Raw genomic sequence first — 23,009 nt, 5'->3', positions numbered from 1 at the left:
AAGGAAGCAAACTGCCTAGTTCTCCCAAACCTAAATAGGCAAAACTCTTGATGTTTGCTCCAGAATGAATGGTCAAGATATCCAGAAATTACAGTAAACGGCATTTTCTATCCAAAAATAGCACAAAAAGGTATCTGAAAGTAGCACTAGAACACCAGCATGACCAGAGATGGTTCACTGGTGCCCTGAAAAACTTTTTGTCAGAAGGAAGCAGAGGCAACAAAGTAGAAGACTCCCATGGCAAAGTCCCAGCAGCCTGGGAAGTACCAGGGAACAACAACAGGCAGCTGCCAGTGTGGTACAGATTGGCATAGTGCTCATCAATAAATACCATGGCAATTAAGACTAGGATAGCCCATGCCCAGGGATTCTAAGGCCCTCATCAACCTAACCTGAGATGCCAGAGAGGGTCCTGAAGAAACAATGCTCAGAACCTCAAAGACCCAGGGAAGGTTAATCCTGAAATACATTAAATCAGTGCAAAAACTCTGAAGACTCATGGTAAAGCCAGCCATAGCTAACCATGTCAACAAAAGTACAGTAGAGGGTAGAACCTAGCTTGGGCACAAAGTTTCAATTTAGAAAAAAAAGCTGAAGAAATTAGTGCATCAAAGAAAACACCAAACCTTCCCACCCACCCCCATCAAAGAAAGGGAAAAGAACTAAACAAGAGCAAACAAAAATTCAATAGAAAATTTTCCACAAGGACTACATGAATACTGAGAAATAAAACGAGATAAAAAATAAATGAGAAAATAAAAGTTCTTGAGGGAAGAAATGAAAGGAACAAATATGTAGATTAGAAGAGAAGTGGTACACCTTACCCAAGAAATGGAATCCCAGAAAACTAGGAGAGATTAAGGAGAAATCAATAGCTCCGTAAAGCAGTAAGAATTTTTTTTTTAAAAATCAAAATATGGAAAAAATAGAAAAGATGAAAACTATCTGGTGTCAAAAGGACTGACCTAGAAAATAGGTCAATGAGAGATAATTTTAAGAAACATAAATCTCCTTGAAAATAATGGATTTTTAAAAGCATGGACTCTAAATCTATAGAAATGGTTTTTCATCAATTACATGTAAAACAATTTTTAACATTCCTTTTTTTAAATTTCAAAGTTCAAAACTCTTTTCTTCCCTTTCTGCCTCTTCTCCCACATCCCTGGGAAGGTAAATAATCTGATACAGATTTTATATGTGCAATCATGTAAAATATTTTCCCATATTAGTTATTTTGTGGAAGAAAACTCAAACCAAAAAAACCCCTGAAGAATGTAAAATATAGAATGCTTTTTGTCTGCACTGGCTCTCTTTGGAAGCAGATGATATTTTTTTCATCATGAGTCTTTAAGGATTGTCTTGATCACTGTATTGCAAAGAATAGCTAAGTCATTCACAGTTCATCATAAGATTGCTGTTACTACATACCATGTTCTCACTTCAAACTGCATCAATTCATGTAAATTTTTCCAAGTTTTTCTGAAATCATCTGGCTCACCATTTCTTATACCACAATAGTATTCCATCACAATCATGTACAACTTTTTTGAGCATTCTCCAACAGATTGAGGCCCCCTAGATTTCCAGTTCTTTGCCAACACAAAAAGGGCTGCTATAAATATTTTTGAATGAATAGGCCATTTTTCTCTTATTTTGGATCTCTATGGGATATAGTCCTAGCAGTGATATGGCTAGATCAAAAAGTATACAGTTTCAAAACCCTTTGGGCCTGGTTCCAAACTGCTCTCCAGAATGCCTAGATTAGTTCACAACTTCAGCAATAGCACTAGACACTATATTTCAAGAAATCATAAATGAAAACTGTCTCTTTCTATTAGAACCAGAATAAAGATAGAAGGATCTGTCAATTACCTCTTGAAAGGAACCCCAAAAGGAAAAGTATCAAGCATGCCATAGTAAAAATCAAGGCTCCCTTGTCAAAGGAAAAATACAATAATCATCCAGGAAAGAAGACTTTCATGTATCAAGGGACTAGTCAGGATCACATGAGACCTGGCAGCTTGCAATATAAATGAAAGATCTCACAATACAATATTCCAATAGACATAAGATAGACTTACAAGCAAGAATATATTACCTTGCAAAGCTGAGTATAATCCCATGGGAGGAAGAAAAGCGAGTAAAGGATCTCCATTAAATGAATAGAGAACTTCTCAAGAACTTCTGATGAAAAGACCATAGCAAAGTAAGAGCTTTGAAATATATACATAAGAATCTCAAGAAACCTAAAATGATAAATGTTTAAGCAATTGAAAGGAGCTCTAAGATGATGTGATGTAAACAATTTAATTATAGAGAAGAGATAAACATTCCTTCAGAACTTTAATGCCTTCTAAAAGAAGTGAGAGACTTTTAAAAAATTAGGAATCCTAAAATATACCTGAAGGGCAGAAGTGTGTATAAAACTCACTATTCTTGTCCAAAAAGACCAAGGAAGGCTAAATATATACACACACTTCACTGGTGTAGAACTATATCACCAGGACTTCTGGCATCAAAATGATGGATTAAGGAAAGAATCTGTGAACCTGTAAAAATGGAGACTTGAACCTGGGACTCCATTTCCCAGAAGTCCTTGCTCATTTCCCAGAATGCTTTGTAATCGCACTGAATTCTCACATGGGCGAGATCACAAATTATTATTTAAAGGAGTTCTCTGCGTATGGAACTTCTCTCTTCCTGTTTCAGCTTGCAAGCAGAGGGTTCTCTCATGATGTAGGTGAGGATTGAGTGGGCCTCTCGGCCCACCTAGCATGTGCCTTTCTAACTTGTATTTTCCTAAATTCCTTATCTTAAATAAACCTCTAAAAATAAAATACTTATAGAGTAAACTAATTTCTACCTGCCTCAGTTTCCCCTCAAATTTTAATGATAACAGACTTTCCCAAATATACCACCAATTATTTTTAAAAGCCTCAAAATGAATTCTGGAGCAGCAGAACAAAAAGACAGGATGAATCCATATTCAAATTCAAGACAATGTAAAAGGTCAGCAGGAAAAATCTATCTCACTGAGTTAAGAGAGGAACACAATATAGAGTAGGCGGCATCCCAGCAAGTCAATAATATACAGTGCTCCTTTACCATGGCTCCTATATTCATTGGTAAGGTTTCCATAATCTGTAGCCAGGCACCAATCCCCCAGCCAGGCCTACAAGGCACCTACACCTGGTAAAACTCCACAGGCATCAAGGCATTTGAAGCTACCATGCCCAATGTAGTCCTGCAGTAAAGCGATAAATGTAGTTGGGAATGTGGCAAAATTAGAACAATAATGCACTCCTCATGGAGTTGTAAATTGATCCAACCATTCTGGAGAAAAATTTGGAACTATGCCCAAAGGGCTATAAAACAATGCATATCCTCTGATCCAGTAATACCACTAGGCATGTATCCCAAAGAAACTTTAAAAAAGAAAAAAAGGAGGGAAGAACCTTCTTGTACAAAAATATTTATAGTTTTTCTTTTTGTGGTGGCAAAGAATTGGAAATTGAAGAGATGTCAATCAACTAAGGAATGGCTAGATAAATTATGGTATATGATGGTAATGGAAAACAATATATTGTGCTGCAAGGAATGATGCACAGAATAATTTCAGAAAAAGCTAGAAAGACTTATACAAACAGATGATGCTACTCTCAACAATACAATGATCCAGGTTCTGAGGAACTTAAGACTAAGAATGCTATCTAACCCCAGAGAAAGAACTGCTGGGAGTTAAAATGTAGATCAAAACATGCGATTTTTTATTTTAGTTTATTTAGGTTATTTTGGGGTTTGAGTTTTACATGATTATTCTCTTACAAAAATGAACAATATGGAAATGTTTTGCATGATAATACATGTATAACCAGGACTAAATTGTCTGCCAACTCTGTGATGGAGGAGGGAATCAGTTTGAATAATATAACTTTGAAAATTTTATTTGCAAATTTGTTAGTACATGTAATTGGTAAAGTAAAGTATAAAAATTAAATTACTTTTAAAAGAACTGATCAAACAGAAAAGGAAGTACAAAAGCTTAATGAACAATTACCTAAAAAATGGAATTGGGCTAATAACTCCATGAGACATAAAGAAATAAAATTAAGTCAAAAGAATTGAAGACATGAACTATCACTGAAAAAAACAACAAACTGATTTGGAAAATAGAACCAAGAGAGATAATTTAAGAATTGTAGGACTGCCTGAAAGTCATGATCAAAAAAAGAGCCTGGACATCAAATTATAAGAAATTATCAAGGAAAACAGCCCTGATACTCTTTATAAGAGGAGAAAATAGAAACTGAAAGAATATACTGATCACCTCCTTGAAAGACATCCCAAAATTAACCCCCCCCCCAGAATATTATAATCAAATTCCAGAGCTCCCAGGTCAAGGGAAAATATTGCAAACAGCCAGAAAGAAACAATTCAATTATCATAAAACCAAAACCTGGATTACTCCAGACATTAGCAGCTTCTACAATAAAAGACTGGAGAGCTTGGAAATGTTTGTTTTAGAAGGTGAAGGAGGCAGGATTACAGCTAAGAATCATCTAAGCAAAGAAACTAATAATATGTTCCTGAAGGGGAAATAATGGTTCTTTAAAGACTTCCAAGCATTCCTAATGAAAAGACCAGAGCTGAACAAAAAATGTAATGTTCAAGTAAAAAACTAAAGATAAGCATAAGAAGGTAAACAGGAAAGAGAAAAATTTAAGGGATTCAATAAGATTAAGCTGTTTACATTCCTACAGGATATTATGATACTGATAACTCTTATGAAATTCACTATTAGGGCAATTCAAAGGAGCATACATAAACACAGGGAACCAGAATGAATTGAATATGGTGGATGCTATAAAAAACAAACAAATCAGAATTAAGGGTGAAGAGGAATGCAACAGGAGAAGAGTGAAGAAGAGCGGAAAAATGAGATAAATTATCTCATAAGAGAGGGCACAAAAGAAGTCAAGACAGTAAAGGGGAATTTGGGAGGGGGCCAACATTTGAACTTTACTCACATTGGAATTGGCTCAAAGAAAGAATAACATTCACACTCAGTTGAGTATAGAAATCTATCAGAACCTATAAGGGAGTAGGAGAGGAGGGTAATAAAAAAAGAGTCAAGGGACTGATAAGGGGAGGGTGAACTGATGAAGGCAGTGATCAATGGCAAAACATTTGTGTGAAGGGAAAGGGTAAAAGGTCAGAGAATGAAGAGGGGAAAGTAATCATAACTATAAATGCTAATGGGATGAACTTGCCCATAAAATGGAAGCAGATAGCAGAGTGGATTAAAAATTAGAATTCTTCAATAAGCTGTTTACAGGAAACACATCTGAAGCAGAAAGACACACACACACAGAAGAAATGTCCTGGGTTCAAATCTGACTTCAGACAGCTGTGTGACCCTGAAAAGTCAATTTACCCCAATTGCCTAATCCTTACTGCATTGGAACCAATATCACTGGAACCAATACTCATATCAATTTCTAAGACAAAAAGTAAGAGTTTAAAAAAATATCTAATTAAAAGAGACAAGGAAGGAAACTGCATATCTTAATAAAAAGTATCCTAAACAATGAAGAAATATTAATACTAAATATATATGTACCAAATGGCATAGCTTCCAAATTCTTAAAAGAGAAGCTAAATGAATTACAGAAGAAAATAGGCAGTAAAAACTGTACCAAAAGGAGACCTAGACTTTCCCCTTTCGGAATGAGAAAAATCTAACCAACAAATAAATAAGAAATTAAGGAGGTGAACAGAATTTTAGAAAACAAAGATATGATAGATCTCTGGGGAAAAATTAGATGGGAATAGAAAAGTAGAAAGTGAGAATACCTCCCTCTCAGGGGCTTATGGCATCTATACAAAAAATGACCATATACTAGGGCAAAAAAACTAACACTAACAACCAAATGCATAAAAGCAGAAATAGTAAATGCAACCTTTTCAAATCATAATGCAAAAAAATTGCATTCAAAGAGCTATAAAAATATAGATAAAAATTAATGAGAAACTCAATAATATAATCCTAAAGAATTAGTGGATCAAAGAACAAATCACAGAAACAATCAATAATTTCATTAAAGAGAATGATAATAAAAAGACAACATTCCAAAATATGAGATGGTACCAAAACAGTACTTAGGGAAAAATTTGTAACTCTAGAGGCTAACAATTGAGAATTGAGATTGAGAAAGAGAAGATCAACAAACTGGGCATGAAGCTGGAAAACTAGAAAAATAAACTGACAGACCCCCAATTAAACATCAAGTTGGAAAATCTGAAAATCAAAGGAGGCATTAATAAAGTTGAAAAAAAACATGGAACTAAGAAATGAGAAGAACCAATTATAAAGGAGGGGAACAATAAAATAGATAAACCATTGTTTGATTTGATTAAAAAAAATCAAATGACCAACATTAAAAATGAAAAGAATGAAATTAAAACAATTAATAGGAGCTATTTTGCAAACACATTAATAAATCTGACAATCAAAGTGAAATAGATAAATATTTACAAAAGTAAAAAATGTCCAGATTAACAGAAGAGGAATGATAATGTTTAAATAACCCTACCTAAGCAAAAGAAATTAAACAAATCACCAATGAACTCCCAAAGAAAAAAACCCATAGGGTCAGATGGATTCACAAGTGAATTCTACCACACATTCAAGTAATTATTTTCAATACTATATAAATTATTTGTAAAAAAAGGTGGTCTTATCAATTCCTTTTATTTAAAAAAAAAATATGGTGGCAGATTCCTAAACCAGGAAGAACAAAATCAGAGAAAGAAAACTATATACCAATTTCACTAATGCATATTGATGCAAGAATGTTAAATAAAATATTACCTAAGAGTTTACAGCAATATATCACAGAGATCATGCATTATGACAAGGTAGAATTTATACCAGGAATGCAGGGTTGGTTTGATATTAGGAAAACTATCAATATAATGGACCACATTAAAAAAAATAATGAAACTAACAGAAATCATATGATTATCTCATTAGAGCCAGAAAACTTTTGATAAAATATAACACCCATTCCTATTAAAAACAATATAAAACTTAGATCATTTCTTAAAATGGGCAATAACATCTATCTAAAACAAACAGCTAGTCTCTGTAATGGGGATAAACTAGAAGGTTTCTCAATAAGAACAGTAGTACCTAAGTTAATTTACTTATTCAGTGCCATATCTATCGAACTGCCAAAAAACTTTTTTAAAGAATTAGAAAAAATTATAACAAAATTAATCTGGAAGAACAAAAGATAAAGAATAACAAGGGAACTAATGAAAAAAATGTGAAGGATGGGAGACTAGCAGATCTTAAAACTGTACTATAAAGCAGTGATCATCAAAACAATCTGGTACTGGCTAAGGGATAGAAGGGAGATTCAATGGAATAGACTAGGGGTAAATAACCTCAGCAATCTTGTGTTCAATAAACACAAACTATTTGACAAAAACTTCTGGGAAAATTGGAAAACTATATGGCAAGAATTAGGTTTAGGTCAATATCTCATACCCTATATACCAAAATATGTTCAAAATGGGCATATGATTTAAACATAAAGAGCAATAGTAGTAAATTAGGTGAACATGGAAGAGTATAGTATACCTGTCAGATCTATGGGGAAGGAAAGAATTTAAAACCAAGCAAGAGACAGAACTTCACAAGATATAAAATGAATAATTTTGATTACACTAAATTAGAAACGGTTTTGTACAAACAGAACCAATGCAACTAAAATTAAAAGAGAAGCAACAAAGAGGAAAAAAAACAAAATTCTCTGACTAAAAAAATATATATGGTGGAGACCCACAATGCGGATAGTTGTAGAACCAGGTCAAGAGAGAAGGAAGGTAGCAATAGTGATGACAAAAAAAAAAAGGAGGTCAAAGAAATATTTTTTTTAATGCCAGAAGAAAGCAAAAGAAAGTACAGATTAGTACCCCTTCTACTATCCTGACTGGTAATTGCCTAATAGGCCTATCATCTCTAGCCTAGCTCCAGCCACATTTGACTCTCCAGATATCACCTCACCAACAACTTTGCCACTTCATCTGAAAAGTGAGGGGCTTAGATCAGAGAGGCCAAAAGTTCTTTCCAGCTCTCAGTCCATGAGCCTTTTGCATGTAATTATGCAATTTTCTAATTATGAAACTATAATAAAATCAGTACTAACATTGCCATGGGAAATGGTATATCAATATACTTCCCTTTAGCTCTACTTACCATGCTCATACTTTTCCAAATCAAATCATTCCCTCCTTGGTCACTACTCCTCAATGTGTTGATTTAGATTATGATATCCTTGTGGGTAGGAACTATCTTCACATTTACATTTGTACTCTAGAACTTAGTACAGTGGCTGGTGGCTAATACAGTAACTACTAAATAAATGCTTGTTTATGTATTCATTAATTCAGCTCTTTTCATTCTTACTGCACCCACCCACGCTTAGAACTTCACACATCCTTTTCCCCCACAGAATCTTGCAAGTCTACTATAACAATCAGATTATTCCTTTATTCAAAATCCTTTGATGATTCCTCATAATCTATAAAGTATGAACTCCTGACCTCCAATTTGCTTCATCTGCTTTTCCAGTCTCATCTCATACCACTCCCATTCATATCATCTACATTTCACACAAACTAAACTATCCTCCATATCTTTTCTCCTCATCTGTCCTTCTCCTATCTCCATATTATGCTTTTACCCATGCCTAAAACAAATTTCTTCCTATTTCCTCCAACCTCTCAGCTTTTACTTATTAGACTCCTTCTATTCCTCCAAAGTCCAGCTTAGGTGCTACATCCTACGTAAAATTTCCCTGAACCTCTTATGTGAAAATGATCCTGCCTTCCCTAAATATCTCAAGGCATTTTGACTAAAACTATAATCCTCACACTTGTTTTATTCTCTCTTCTATAAGCTATTTATGGACATCTATTTCTCAACCATGCCTTAAACAATATAAGTTCTTTGATGGCAGGGTCTATGTCAGACTATATTTATATTCCTCATGAAGTGTGGTGACAGAGATGTAAGTACTTAAATGTTTCATGAATGACAAATGAAAATATAAGTCAAATTATTCCTTGCCCAATGAGTAAGAGAAACAGGAAATGCTACTAGCTTTAAAGGAGAAAATTAAGAGCTCGAAGCTAGAGAAGGTAGAAGTGGAAGTCTGCAAAGTCAGCTTTCAAGTTAAGGTAAGGACTTAGAAGCAGCACTTAAAAAAAGATAGAAAATACAAGGGCATCTGTTCACAAAAGATCATAGGGAACAAAGAGGCCAAAAGAGGTGCAAACAGGCCTGGAAAAGGTATTGGATCTGAGATAGTAATGACCGCAAAGGAAAAATATTTTTTACCAACCTGAGCACAAATATATAGGAGGCTTTTAGGCTCATATAAATAATTGGACATTGGAAATGCTAAGTAAAAAGATTTTCATATCATTAGAAAAGTCCAGGTCTAAGTATAGGTTATTTCTATTTCCTAAAAAATGGTTACAATGGTAGCATTAGAAAGGCAAAAATTTTATAAACAAAAGGTCAACTTAATATTGAAAAAAGAAAAGGACCCTCACCCCCCAAAATAAAGGAAGAGCAACATAAAGTAAATCTGGCCCTTCCTTCCTGAGTTTTAAAACAGAGCAGGCACATGTCCACAAGCACAATTCCCACACTTAGAATAGTCAACAACTATCCACCACAAAAAAAGCCATCTTTTTTTTTCTAAATTCATTCAAATTTGCTCCAAGTCTGAGCTACAGGACTAAAACAGAGGCATAACAACCTAGTTACAATTAATATTTATATAATCCTTTAAGTTTTATCTCAATTGAGGTTTACAAAATCCATGAAAATAGTATTATTACCATTCCTATTTAACTTAAGATGAGGTGAAGGATTCTGTGCATGGCTCCACAGAGAGCAGGTAGTAGATCCAGTTCTTCCAAATATAAGTTATATTCTCCCCACACTCTATTTCTTATCAATATGACTAGCTACTGTATTTCCCCAAATCCTAGTAGTGACTACTGTTTATGAAGTAAAATTTTAAAATTATTATAATAATAATTACTGACCTTTGGAGAACCACAGTCACATTCTTCCCCAACATCTAATAATTTATTACCACAGTAAGGGGCACTGTAGGCTTCATCAGGTTTTGGAATATTAAGTAGACAAGTTCCTCCTTTATTTAAAGTTAAATTCTCAAAGTCATCTGCACTGCAACTGCTAAAGTTTCTGGAACCTCTAAAAGAAATGTTAGGAGAAAAGTTTTTATGTTACTTTCAACCTAAAAGTACAACTAAACCAATAAATCAGAATTAAATTTCTCATATTGCTTAAAAAAAAGGGCACAGGAAAAGAATTAATAATAAACATCTTTAGAGTTAATAGAGAAAGATGTTCTTTTCAAACAATATAATTCACTAATATAATGATAATGTTAGCTCACATTTATGTAGTAATTTCAAGTTTGTAAAGCATTTTATGTCCATTTTCTTGTTTGATCATTGGAAACATTTACCATAGATATTCTTTACTACAATCGCGATAAATGAAGCTCACATTTATATAATATTTTAAGGTTTGCAAAGCACTTTCCCGAGAATATCCCCTTATAATTAAAACATTTTCCTCACAGCACAGTATAAGTATAATCATCCAGTTTGCATATGAGAGAGTGAAGCACAGAGGAAGTTACTTGCCAAAGAGCAAGCCATAAGATGCAAAGTTAGAATAAGAACTCAGGACATCTCCCTCCAGATCCCTTTCCTTTCCTACTATGTAGGAAATGTCATGTTACCTCCCCAACCCCATTATATTCTTCAATACAATCTAACTGCTATATGTCAACCTACAAATCATATCTAGCTAAGACTCTAATCACCTTAACATTAACATAAAGTCATTCACATTTGTAACTGAAGGGATAGTTCATATATGCCATTAGTATCCAGACAACATCAAGAAATCTGGAGGAAGAGGCCAACGATATTGTCTGAATAGTATGAAAGTCTGACTAAGAGTTGCATAGGATGAAATGTGCATAAGTTGAGATCTGCACCACTAAAGTAAACACAGACATCCATGAGTTTACTGATCCTTACCAAAGTATGGCAGAAGAGTCATGGGTTCACATCTAAACCCATCTCTTTGATAAAAATATATTTCTTTTGCATAATCCTCTCCTCTTAGGGTTTCACAATAACACCAACTATAGTCACAGAACTTCAGTAAAGCCCAGGTCTCAATGTCAGCTATTCAAAAGACATTTATTAAGTGCAAGGCACTGCGCTAAGCACTGGAGAAACGAAAGTAAAAGGCAGTCCCTGTCCTCAATGGGAAAGATAACTATGTACAAATAGCTATGTAAAAAATGTGACATAAGAGAATAAATTGAAGTTAAACAAAAGAAACAAGTTAACAGAATTAAGAAATGTCAGAAAAGGCTTCCAGTAAGAAGTAGTATTTAAAAATTGGGACCTGAAGGAAAACAGGGAATACAGGAAGTGGAGATAAAGAGGGAGAAAAATCCAGGCATGGAGAGCAGTCAGTGAAAATAAGTAGAGTATCTTGTCAGAGGAATAACAAGGAGGCCAGTGTCATCAGATATCAGAATACATATAAGGCTTAAGAAGACCAGAAAGATGTGTGGGGAGAGGCAGGTTATGAAAATTTAACTTTAAAAAAATTTTTAAAAAGTAAATACAAACTCAATCTCAATAATTATATTTATTTCCTGGTGGATAAAAACCAGGTTTTTATTCAGCCTAATGTCCTATAAGAGAGATATTTATTCATCATAATGGAACGATATCATCAGATTTTCAAAGGTCATCTCAGTTAATTACAAGCACACCAGAGGACCAAGCTAGTTATGTCCTTACAACCTAAAAGGCTAGACAAGAGAAGGTGATTTATTTTGGGCTCCAGCAATTAATGAAGAATTCCTATTAAGGTATAGAGGGTTTGTGAAAAGGATAAATATACATTTTTACTGACTTAAAAGGCTACTTCTCACTTCCTGAGAATTTTCACTCACTAAAAGTCAATATCAAAGTATACAGTGCTTAATTCACAGATAATTTTGAAATTCAAATCTATCATTTCATAAAATATTAATTAATAAAAAAAAGGGTGGCAGTAGGAAAGTAGTTCTCATTGATAGATACAATGAACAATGTTCCCAAGGTTAGAGCAGCCTCTGGTAACAATGTAAAAGTCTGCTAATAATATGTTTTAATTAAATGTTTTTTCAATTACATGTAGAAAAACATTTTTTGACAAATGTTTTCTGATATTTTGCAATTCAGATTTTCTCTGATTTTTCCCTCCCTCCACCCTGCCTTCCTAAGGTAGTAAATAGTCTGTTGTAGGCTATACCAATGCTTTCATTCTCAATGATATTCTAACTAATGGGGAAGTCTGAGTTCTAAATGGAGAAAACAGATACATATCTCTATCAAGCAGACCACCTGGCAATAAAAGGGCTTTCCTCTATAGATGAGCAGGGAATTTAAAATTTTTCTTTTTAAAATTTACTGATAGCTTTTTTTTTAATGAACAAAGTATCCTTATCCTTTTCCTACAATTAAAAATATTCTTATTTAAAAGTATATAAAATATTTCATATAAAATATTTTTAAAGATATTAAAAGTTAGTAAAACCAATCAATACAATTGAAGCTATGGCCAAAAAGCTATTAAACTTTGACTCAGCAACACGTCTACCACATCTAAATCACAAAGAGATCAAAGGAAAGAGGAAAAAGACTATAAATACAAAATATTTAATGTTGCATTTTCTTGTGATAGCAAAGACTTAGAATCTAACTAGAGTGTTACATCAACTGGGGAATGGCTAAACAAGTTATGATATATGAATGCTATATTCATATGACCATGGTATAAGAAATTATTATTTTTGTTTAAACCCTTACCTTCCATCTTGGAATATGTTTTGGTTCCAAGGCAGAAGAGTGGTAAGGGCTAGGCAATGGGGGCTAAGTGACTTGCCCAGGGTCACACAGCTAGGAAGTATCTGAGGTCACATTTGAATCCAAGACCTCCCATCTCTGGGCCTGGTTCTAAATCCAGAGACCAGTGATCTAAGAAACAATAAACCAATTGATATTTTTTTATTTGGAAAGAACTACATGAGATAATGAAGAGTAAAATGAGTAGAACCAAGAGAATATACAGCTACAGATTTAATATTTGAAGAATAACTTGTGAATGTTCACCTTCAGAGAATGAACTGAGAAGTAGAAACATGAAAGACATAACCTATATATACATATTTGTTTGCGGATGGTACATTTTATGGTACAAGGGACAAGAAAAAGGAGCTGAATAAATAAAATAAAATAATTTATTAAAAATAAGATATTTTAAAATAGTAAATAATTAAAAAAAGAAATTGGTAATGAATGGTTTTAGAGAAATCTGAGAAGATTTTTATGAACTGACATAAAGTGAGGTAAGCAAAACCAGGAGAAAATGTATACAATAACAAAAAGACAAATAACCTTTAAAGACTTGGGAAATCTGATCAATGTGATTACCAACCACAATTCCAGGATTCATGATAAAATGTTATCCATCTACAAATAGAAAAATGATAATGGACTCAAGAGTGGAGATTGAGACTTTTTTTGGATGTGGTAAATGCAGGAATTTATTTTGTTTTTATACACACACATATATATGTATAATACATTTACTTGATATTTGTAACAAAATCTTTTTTCTTGCTTTCTTAAGGACATGGGAAAAGTGGAAGAGAATTTGGAATTGAAAATAAAATAAAATTGAATTTCTTTTTTAAAAAAGTAGCCCTTGGGGCAGCTGGGTAGCTCAGTGAATTGAGAACCAGGCCTAGAGACGAGAGGTCCTAGGTTCAAATCTGGCCTCAGACACTTCCCAGCTGTGTGACCCTGAGCAAGTCATTTGATCCCCATTGCCTAGCCCTTACCACTCTTCTGCCTTGGAACCAATACACAGTATTGATTCCAAGACAGAAGGTAAGGGTTTAAAAAAAAAAAGGTAGCCCTCCCCATCTACACATAGAAAATATGAGCTGTTTTAAACATATTTCAACAATTTCTCATGAGAAAATATACAAATAATAAAAAGGGTCATTTTTTTCACTATGTCTAGAAAGTTTAATTTAAGTCAGCTAAGCTATGGCTTTTGTGAAGCTAACAATTATCTAGCAACTCATGCATTCAATGTCAAATACCATTTCCTTTCATGGCAATAAGCTACTGTGAATTTCAAAACCTTAATCAGATCATTCTTTAGAAGATGTGATTTAGCTATTTCCTGATCAGTAACAATGGCAATACTTGGAATAACAGAATCAGGTCTTGGAAAACCTACATTCTTCACCTTACTCAGTTTAACAAGATTTTGAAGGTCTGCATCAAACTCAAGATTTAATTATCTGAGGAGATGGCCTTCAATAGACATGTGCAAAAAAAAGGACAGACCTCTGGGCTGTCCTAAGTCAAGCTAAGTCCTCATTGGTACAGATGAGACACAGAAAAATAATATAAAAATATCCATATAAGGTACGGCACTTCCTGGCCCCTCCTCTTTCCCTGGAGAGATGACTGGCTGGCAGCGTGCTAAGCGTTCCGACATCTTGGAGTGTTGGTTGGTGAGTTTTGCACTGGAGCTGATTTCAGGTTCGGACATCTTAGGTGAGCCCCTTTGGAGGTCAGGCTGATTCCTTCCTCCTTCATACTCCAAACCCTTACTCCCTTATCTCCTGATCTCCCTGCCCAAAACTAATCAGGCGGGGGGAGAGGGAAAGAAAAAACCTACTCCTTCTTCTTCTTCCTTCTTCTTAATCTTCTCCACTATCAATTAAATCACCATAAAATTTGGCAGCTGACTTGGGTATTTTATTATTCGGGATTTCCCTTGGCCACCACTTAAATTTAGATTTTTTTCAGTCTCAACCATAATTTCACCCTTTACACTACCCAAGGACAAAGAATACAATCTATAGTCAATATACTTGGTATGTTACCATATGCTCAGTTTATGTTTTAAAAACACCAGCTAATGATGGTGATAATAAATGCACAAAAATGTCAATGCATCTTTATAGGGCTATTTTAAGTAGATAAATAAATAAAAATATTTATATATAATGATAGTCCATAACAAAACATAACCAAAAAGGAAGGGAAAGTAGTTTATTTCTCTAATCTCACTCAGCAACTTTTGAAATGTGTTTATGTAAACACTGGTTGGTGGTATGAAAACACTCTTAAGTGGTCTATAGGTCAGTCCCTAGCAAAGAAAAAAAAAATAGTAGAAAGTGCATAATATTTAGAATTAGAAGACCCAAGTTCAAATTCTAGTTGTCATATATAGTAATTGTATAATTAGCTAAAGCCATATTTTTTTAAAAAATCTATCTAAGCCTTAATTTACTAATCTGTAAAAAAGTACTAATAGGATTTAGAGCTAGAAATATCCTTAGAAATTATCTTATCCAACCTCTTCATTTTATAGATGTGGAAACTGAGACCTAAAGAAGGAATTAACCAAACTATACAGCAGAAAGGTACTGATTTCAAAGTCCAGCATCTTCTATGTTACTGTCTTTGTACTGCCTACAATACAACAACACAACTGTTGTGAGAAAAAGTATTTTTTAAAGTTTTATAGGCTTTAAAGCATTACTTAAATGAGTTGTTATTCAAGTTTTTGCTATACTAATCTACATTTTTATTTAAGAAATGAATAGCTTTCTTATGATATTTAACTTCTAAAATAAAAGTTTTGTACATCACATTTAAAATATCACCCTTCATCTGGTTTAATTAAAAAAAAAAAAGGACCAGGTTTGTGGTCAGAAGGCCCAAGTTCAATGAATAACTTTACTAACCTTGGGAGTGTGTGTGTGTGTGTGTGGGGGGGGGGGGGGGGGGGGGGAGCTAAAACAGGTTACTTAACAGATAGTAGCCTTGATTTTTATATGTAAAGGAATCACACCAAATCATTCTTTTCAGGTCTGGGTGATTTTGGTGATTTATAAGTTGTGTATTTTGCAAGAAGTGAATTAGTGTGGACAGTCTATAAGCTCTATCTGTTCCGAGTAAATGGTCCATTCATTCAAGTTTTGAGAGTCATTTCTCTATGTTACTATTTACTCTAAGGCCAAAGAAGAAACCATTTCACTCACGATGCTCCTGAATTCATGATGCAGCTCTTGGCTCCACAAGTGCAGTTTCTCCCATCATCATGGTTCATTCCCAAGTTATGTCCCAACTCATGAGCAACAATGGATGCAAAGGTCTCCACGCTGATTTGCCCAAACTACACAAAAGCAGAAAGGTGATTATAATAGACTGCTATTTCTCAAAATTATTGGCTCACAAAATACATTTCATTCACTTATTTAATGAAGTATTCTTCTAGAGACATACAAACTAACATTTATATGAATACCTTTTGGACTTGTATGTTTAAGGTTTCAGCAATGTACTGACTTAAAGATTTTTAAATAGCAATTGATGGGAGATATTTTGGATAGCTTCTAAGAAAGATCCTCAGTTTTCATGGGCAGATACTGCTACTTCATCTATTTTTAAAAGGATAGTTTAAAAATAATACCCAAGTATTAGTAAATTTCACTTATGAAGAAAAATAGGTGCCACCTTTTCCCCTCTGTTCATAATCCCTCATATAGAATATTACACACAGCAGATGCATAACAAGTTCATCTCTGAGAACAAGTCATTCTAGTGACCAAAATAAACATAAAAAGTAAATGAAAAGAGCTAACATACCACATTAATACCTCCTGCATGGCTTCTTGAACATACTGTTCCCACAAATGCCATTCCTGCAGTCCCTCCAAAGCCCTTCCTCCTGAATTACCAAAGAAAGAAAAAACAGAACTTGACTAATAAAGTAAAACATCTTTCCTGCTGGTTAGGATGGTGCCAACAGTTTTATCATTAGGAAACAGTAGTAGGAAAAGTTTCTAAGTCAAAATTACACATGCAGATATGAACAGAGCAATGATATATCCATTGTTATAAGTGAAGTTTTTAACATAAATGGATTATTCAGTAACTATAACATACTCTCTGAAATAGCTAACCTTGCTTAAGTTAAATCACTTTTATGGAAATACATCTAAACTTCATTACATAAGTAATAATCAACACTTTCATAGCCTTTTGGGGTTTATGAAGTACTTTCTTCTCAGCAACCCTAATGAGTTGGGGCTTACATATATTATCCCCCTTTTAAAGGGGCTAAGTAAAACAGTGGATAGAATAGTAGGCCTGGAGTGAGGAAGATCTGAATTCAAATATAGCCTTAGATATTTAGTAGCTGTGTGACTCTGGGCACATCCTTAACCCTCATTTGCTTTAGTTTCCTTATCCATAAAAATGAGGATAATAGCACCTATCTCCCAGGGTTATAGTGAGGATCAAAGAAGATAATATTTGTAAAGCAAGTAACATAGTACCTGGTACATAGGAGTTGCTTAATAAGTGTTTACTCCCTTCTTTCCTTCCTTTTACACATTTTTAAAATAGTCAGGGACAGTAAGCTGCTTTCACATAAGCTAGGTACCAAAGATGGTACTTAAACACCCAGGTCTACTAACTCATTGCCCTATACCAACTCTTATTCTCCTGTATTTTTAAAATTCAAGGATTTTATCAGTGTGTATACATTCCCTTCATTGGTACAGATAACTATCTTTCCTCAACTTAGTACCCAGAAAGCCATCATAAGCTGTTAGTGTCAAATAAATTGTCCTACATCCCCAAACCCTATTCATTATCATTACTGTGACAACTGTTCTGTCTACCCTTCCATTGATTCCCTTATAATGGCTATGTTCTTGTCCCTTCTCTATCTTAACCTCTTAATAAAGAAACAATCCTTCAGAACTCTCTACTTTTAAGCCCTATGTCCCCTTGCTTTAATCATGTCTTGCCAAAATACAACCCAGTATTACCCTTACCATCATCAGTTACCATCCCTGCCCCATCACTGCCCTTATTCTTATTCAAGCGCTCTAATCAGACCTAGAGGAAGTCAGAAAACCACTATAAATTTGATATCTAAGTGCACCCCCACTAGAATAACAAACATTCTAATCCTCCTTAGTTGAGTCTAAACTCCTCAGCAGCTGTTCTAAATTTCATAAAGCCTCAAGGTTCCCAAAGGATACTCACCCCACCCTCTCTGCTGAGAACATCACTTCACAATAAGAAACCAGAATGGAATATTGAAGGCTAACATGAATGATTTAACAAACATACTTTATATGATCATGACAATATTGTTTGGTCAAAATAATAAATCCACTGGCTACACAATTATTAGCAAGATGCACTAATCAAAATATTTTAAAACTACTTTTGGAATTGTCATCAAAAACAATTTAGGAACCACATTTAAAATCTAGCATTATAGAAAAAATTTATTTTTGCCCCCAAATAGTATAACCTACTAACCTACTGACCAGGAACATTTCTCTGAATAACTTTTGATTATTTCCAAAAATCAAGTTCATCTTCATAAGACAAAGATTTGTTAACACAAAAGATATTTTAAATGATATAATGTTGACTAGTGGCCAAAAAATGAGTTCCAAATGTAATTTGAACAATGGCAACATCTTCTAGAATAAATGCAGTTTTTCCACAGCAATTAATTTGAAGGGGACAATACTCATTTGTATTCAGAAATTCTGTTATTCTTGCTATTAAAAAAATAAAGTCACTATATTGTAGTCATACTGTGAATTTTTAATTTTACTTAAGGCTTAGAAGCCATGAGAGAAAACAGTAGTAATAAATATGATTACCAAATAATTATCACATATTAATAAAACATCTTGAAATAAAAAAGAATATCACCTACAGAACTAACTGTGCACTGTCATGCCTCCGACGTGAAATCAGTGACTTCTCTCGCCATTGAACAAAATTTCCCAACACATCACCAGCACTTCCAGCTATGCTGATTTGGTTTGAATTTGTCCAAATCTCTAGCCCAACTAGTACGATGTGGATATTTAGCATAATGTACATCTGGAAAAAAGAAAAATATGCCCCCAAAATACATTTAAGAATGTGGGCAAAAAAAAGGTATAGGACAGATGTCACCCAATTAAGTAAAATAATTATAAATAAGTCTTAGGGAACTGGTTTCCTTTGATAATAAAATGCCATTCATTAGTTGTCTTCAGAATATAAATCATGGAATAAACTTAGGGATAAAGTACTTTACAAGGTAACTTAAGGCCTTTTAGTTGGAGGCAAGATCACATACCAAATTAAAAGGAGACAGTGGATATAATGATGATTATAAAAAGTGATAGACATGGAGTCAGGAAGACCTTTGTACAAATCCTACCTCTAACATTTAGTAGTTACATGATCCTGGGCAAGTCACTAAACCTCTCTCAGCTTCAGTTTCCTAATCCATAAAATGAGGATAACAATGGCACCTACCTCCCAGGAATGCTGTGAGTATTAAATGAGAGAATACATGTAAAAGCACTCTGTAAACTTAAAAGCTCTATATAAATACAACTATTAATATTATTAAAAAAAAAAAAAGCCCTTACCTTCTATCTTAGAGTCAGTACTGTGTATTGGCTCCAAGGCAGAAGAGTGTAAGGGCTAGGCAATGGGGGTTAAGTGATTTGCCCAGGGTCATACAGCTAGGAAGTATCTACAGTCACATTTGAACCCAGGACCTCCCATTTCTGGGCCTGACTCTCAATCCGCTCTGCCACCCAGCTTGTATGAATATTCTTATACCAAAGTTTTCCTGTAGAAGGGAATTCTTAAAGAGTTTCCCTTAATAAGAATATAAAGATACTGTCAATAAAAGGCAAATACTCCTAGAAAATTACTTTGAGGCAAATATGTTGATTCTCTTAATGATGTTAGATGAGAAGTCTGTATCTACAAAAATACAATAATTGAGACATTGCTGAAGGCACTGAGTTCCATTCAAACTACCTAACAAGTGTTTAAAGTGGGCTATCAATCCAATGATGATAGTTAAATTTCACGTGTTATGAAGTGGCATTGCCAAATCAACCTTATTGAGCACATAACTATATGTTCCATGAAATAGTGCTTTATAGTTTTAAAAGCATTTTAGAAACACCCATTATACATAAAAAATATTACAAAGCAGGATAGTCTGCAAATCTAAGAAATAAAGTTATATAATACACAAAAGCTAAACATCATCAAGTCCTTGGGCAATTCTGAGTTCAAAATGAGAAACTTACAATCATATCTGAAGGATGAATATAAATAATAAACATTTTAGTCCATTAACCACAACTCACACTATCCAAGTAGTTTGCTAACTGAACCATCTCTTCCCTCACAGCAGTTTGATTACTCCCCATCATGTCATACTGAAAAACAAAACAAAAAAGGAAAAGAAAGAAAATGAGTATCAAGATAAGTAGAACAAGAAAAGTGTGGTTTGAGAAAGGATTTCAGAAAAATAGAAATTAGTATGATTAGTTGATAAATCTTACATCTATATCTTAATTAAGGTCAATCCATAAAATATATGCTAATAAGGGGAATTAATGAATCCTGTTTTTCATAGAAATGAAAATGATGCAAAGGTTCCTCCAAATGCATAAGGATTTAAAAGTCAGGATACACTGACTGTAATATTTAGACCAAATTTATATTCATTAAAAAATAAAACAAGTTTAGGAAAGTTATATTTTAGTGTTTTAAAAGATGTGATTAGCATTGGTGTTAAACTTCCTCCACTAAGGCAAGTCACAAGTCTTTCATACATTAGTAGACTATTTTCATGGGCTGCTTTGGCACAGTGGTATTAATCTTTTGGAGTGAAAGAGGTTTAAAAATATAAGGACATCTAACTTAAATTATTACCAGGTCAGTATAAAACAGTCATTCCCAAAGGTTGTATCACAAAATTTTGCATATTGCTACATATGAAAGAAAATATTTAATTTCATCTAATGTCAATTTTACTTACCTAATATACATGCCATAATAATTATAGAAGTCACAAAATAAACAAAGTTTATCAGTTATACATACACATAAACCTCAAAATGTCTCAGAAATTGAATTCTGAATTCAACAATGCAACTGCTCTCACTGAAGAGAAACAGTACATATGCAAGTTTCCTGATTCTCATACTGTTATTAACTCATATGTTTACTGGGCCATGATTCTTCACATCAAAGAATAATACTGTGCCATAAACAAAAATTGTTTAAGACTGGTCTAAGAAAAGTGACAATTTCTTTCTTTGATAAGTCAAAGAAGAGTAGTTTAAAGGTATTGTCATAAGCTGAACCAGGAAAACATTGTATAAAATAACAGCAATGGTGTACAATGATCAACAGCAACAGACTTAGCTACTCTCAGCAATAAATGATCCAGGACAATTCTGAGGGATGACTCAGGACAAAAAATACTGGAGTCAGAATGTAAATGAAAGCACATGGTTTTTCAAACGTTTAGTTGGGTCTGTGCTTTAGAGTTTTGGTTATATAAGATTATTCATTTACAAAAATGGACAATATTGAATAAAATGTTTAATTAAAAACAAAAATAAAAAATAATTTTAAAAAGACATCATCATCATCAAGCATTTCATGTATTAAATTATATTTGTGACTAGAGTTCAACCAAAACACCTGATTTTAAATTGAAATATTTGGTTAATCTGTCATATAAAGTAAAACAATTGGTGAGATGTTCATGCAAGCAAAAAAGTCATTTTGATTCTATGTGACCACAAAGATAGACCCTGGACCTGTGATTTAACTGGCATAGGGAATATCCTCACAAAGAAACTCTCAAGAAATAAAAGTAAATACTTTCTCTATAACTTACACATGTCTAAGTAAGAAAATGTTATTAGGGATACAGCTCACACTAGTTTATCTTTTACCATTTAATGGTAACGAACCTGTAATGAATATAAATCTGAGACTCAGTCTCTGAATGTCACTAAATTGTACTCTAAGCCTATCCCACTAAATACATATATTTAAGAATACATATATTTATGTATATTATCAGACAGATTCATGATATTAATATTGATATTAATTTTTCACAAATACAAAATGAAGTGGTATGAATACATATCTATACATATATGTATATATTTACAATGATCATCATCCTCATATAGAAGGGATTGCTAATCATGTCAACTTTGTTGACAACACTGTTCCTAAAATTCAGAAAGGTATCTAACGGTTACACTGTAATAGTTATTTAAAACTGATAAAGTTGAAAGTATATCTTCTTATGAATAAGCAAATTCCCTCATTATCATTTTCCCCATTTCCTTTCCCATTTTTCATTTTTGATGTTTCCCCATGCACCTGGCTTCATAACTGACACTGTTTGGCAACACCTGAGACTACTTGTAAATAACAAGGTTTTGCTCCCTGTTGGATGTATCACTCCATGGTTTCTAAATTTGATGCTTGCAATGAACTGTTGCAATTACAATTGCAACATTTTGTATTTGTTTGTGTATTGTTACTGCTCTACTTTATGTTGCTTTTCCAGAATCCCTTTTTATTGCTAGCTTGAACTAACTGTGCCTTTAATTAACAGTCACAAACCATGTGACCCATTTTTCCACATAGGAAACATTTGAGTACATTTCTCATTTGATTGTTTTGTGTTGAATTTCTTGTGGATTTGTATGATTGCAGAGTGCCTAGATTTTTTATTTCCTCAAATTCCTTTTTGTTTAATTGTGCTATTTGCCTCCTTGAGCTTGGTTTTAAACTCTTTTATTATTTCATCCTTTTCCACTAGGATTTCTTTATGACCTAGGAATATGTAAGTTGCCGTTTTTCTTAAATTTTCCAGACTTAGTGTTTCCCAGTCTGGGCATTGAAGTTTAAAATATGATCTAATAGGTGTAATA

At 33.6% G+C, this 23,009-nt stretch overlaps 1 protein-coding gene across 1 annotated transcript in view; it reads right to left on the bottom strand.

The window, feature by feature from the left end:
* Positions 1 to 23,009, bottom strand: part of ADAM9 (ADAM metallopeptidase domain 9) — a 113,741-nt gene that overhangs the window by 43,608 nt on the left and 47,124 nt on the right. The window contains exons 8-12 of the mRNA XM_007476371.3: positions 20,406 to 20,477; positions 18,959 to 19,128; positions 16,858 to 16,939; positions 16,251 to 16,384; positions 10,126 to 10,297 (exon numbers count right to left, since the gene is read on the bottom strand). Of these exons, the coding sequence (XP_007476433.2) occupies positions 10,126 to 10,297; positions 16,251 to 16,384; positions 16,858 to 16,939; positions 18,959 to 19,128; positions 20,406 to 20,477 (630 nt within the window). The remainder of the gene's footprint in view (positions 1 to 10,125; positions 10,298 to 16,250; positions 16,385 to 16,857; positions 16,940 to 18,958; positions 19,129 to 20,405; positions 20,478 to 23,009) is intronic.

The sequence above is a fragment of the Monodelphis domestica genome, chromosome 1 (assembly GCF_027887165.1).
Source record: "Monodelphis domestica isolate mMonDom1 chromosome 1, mMonDom1.pri, whole genome shotgun sequence".
Taxonomy (NCBI): domain Eukaryota; kingdom Metazoa; phylum Chordata; class Mammalia; order Didelphimorphia; family Didelphidae; genus Monodelphis; species Monodelphis domestica.
This window is presented reverse-complemented; position numbering and strand designations above follow the sequence as displayed.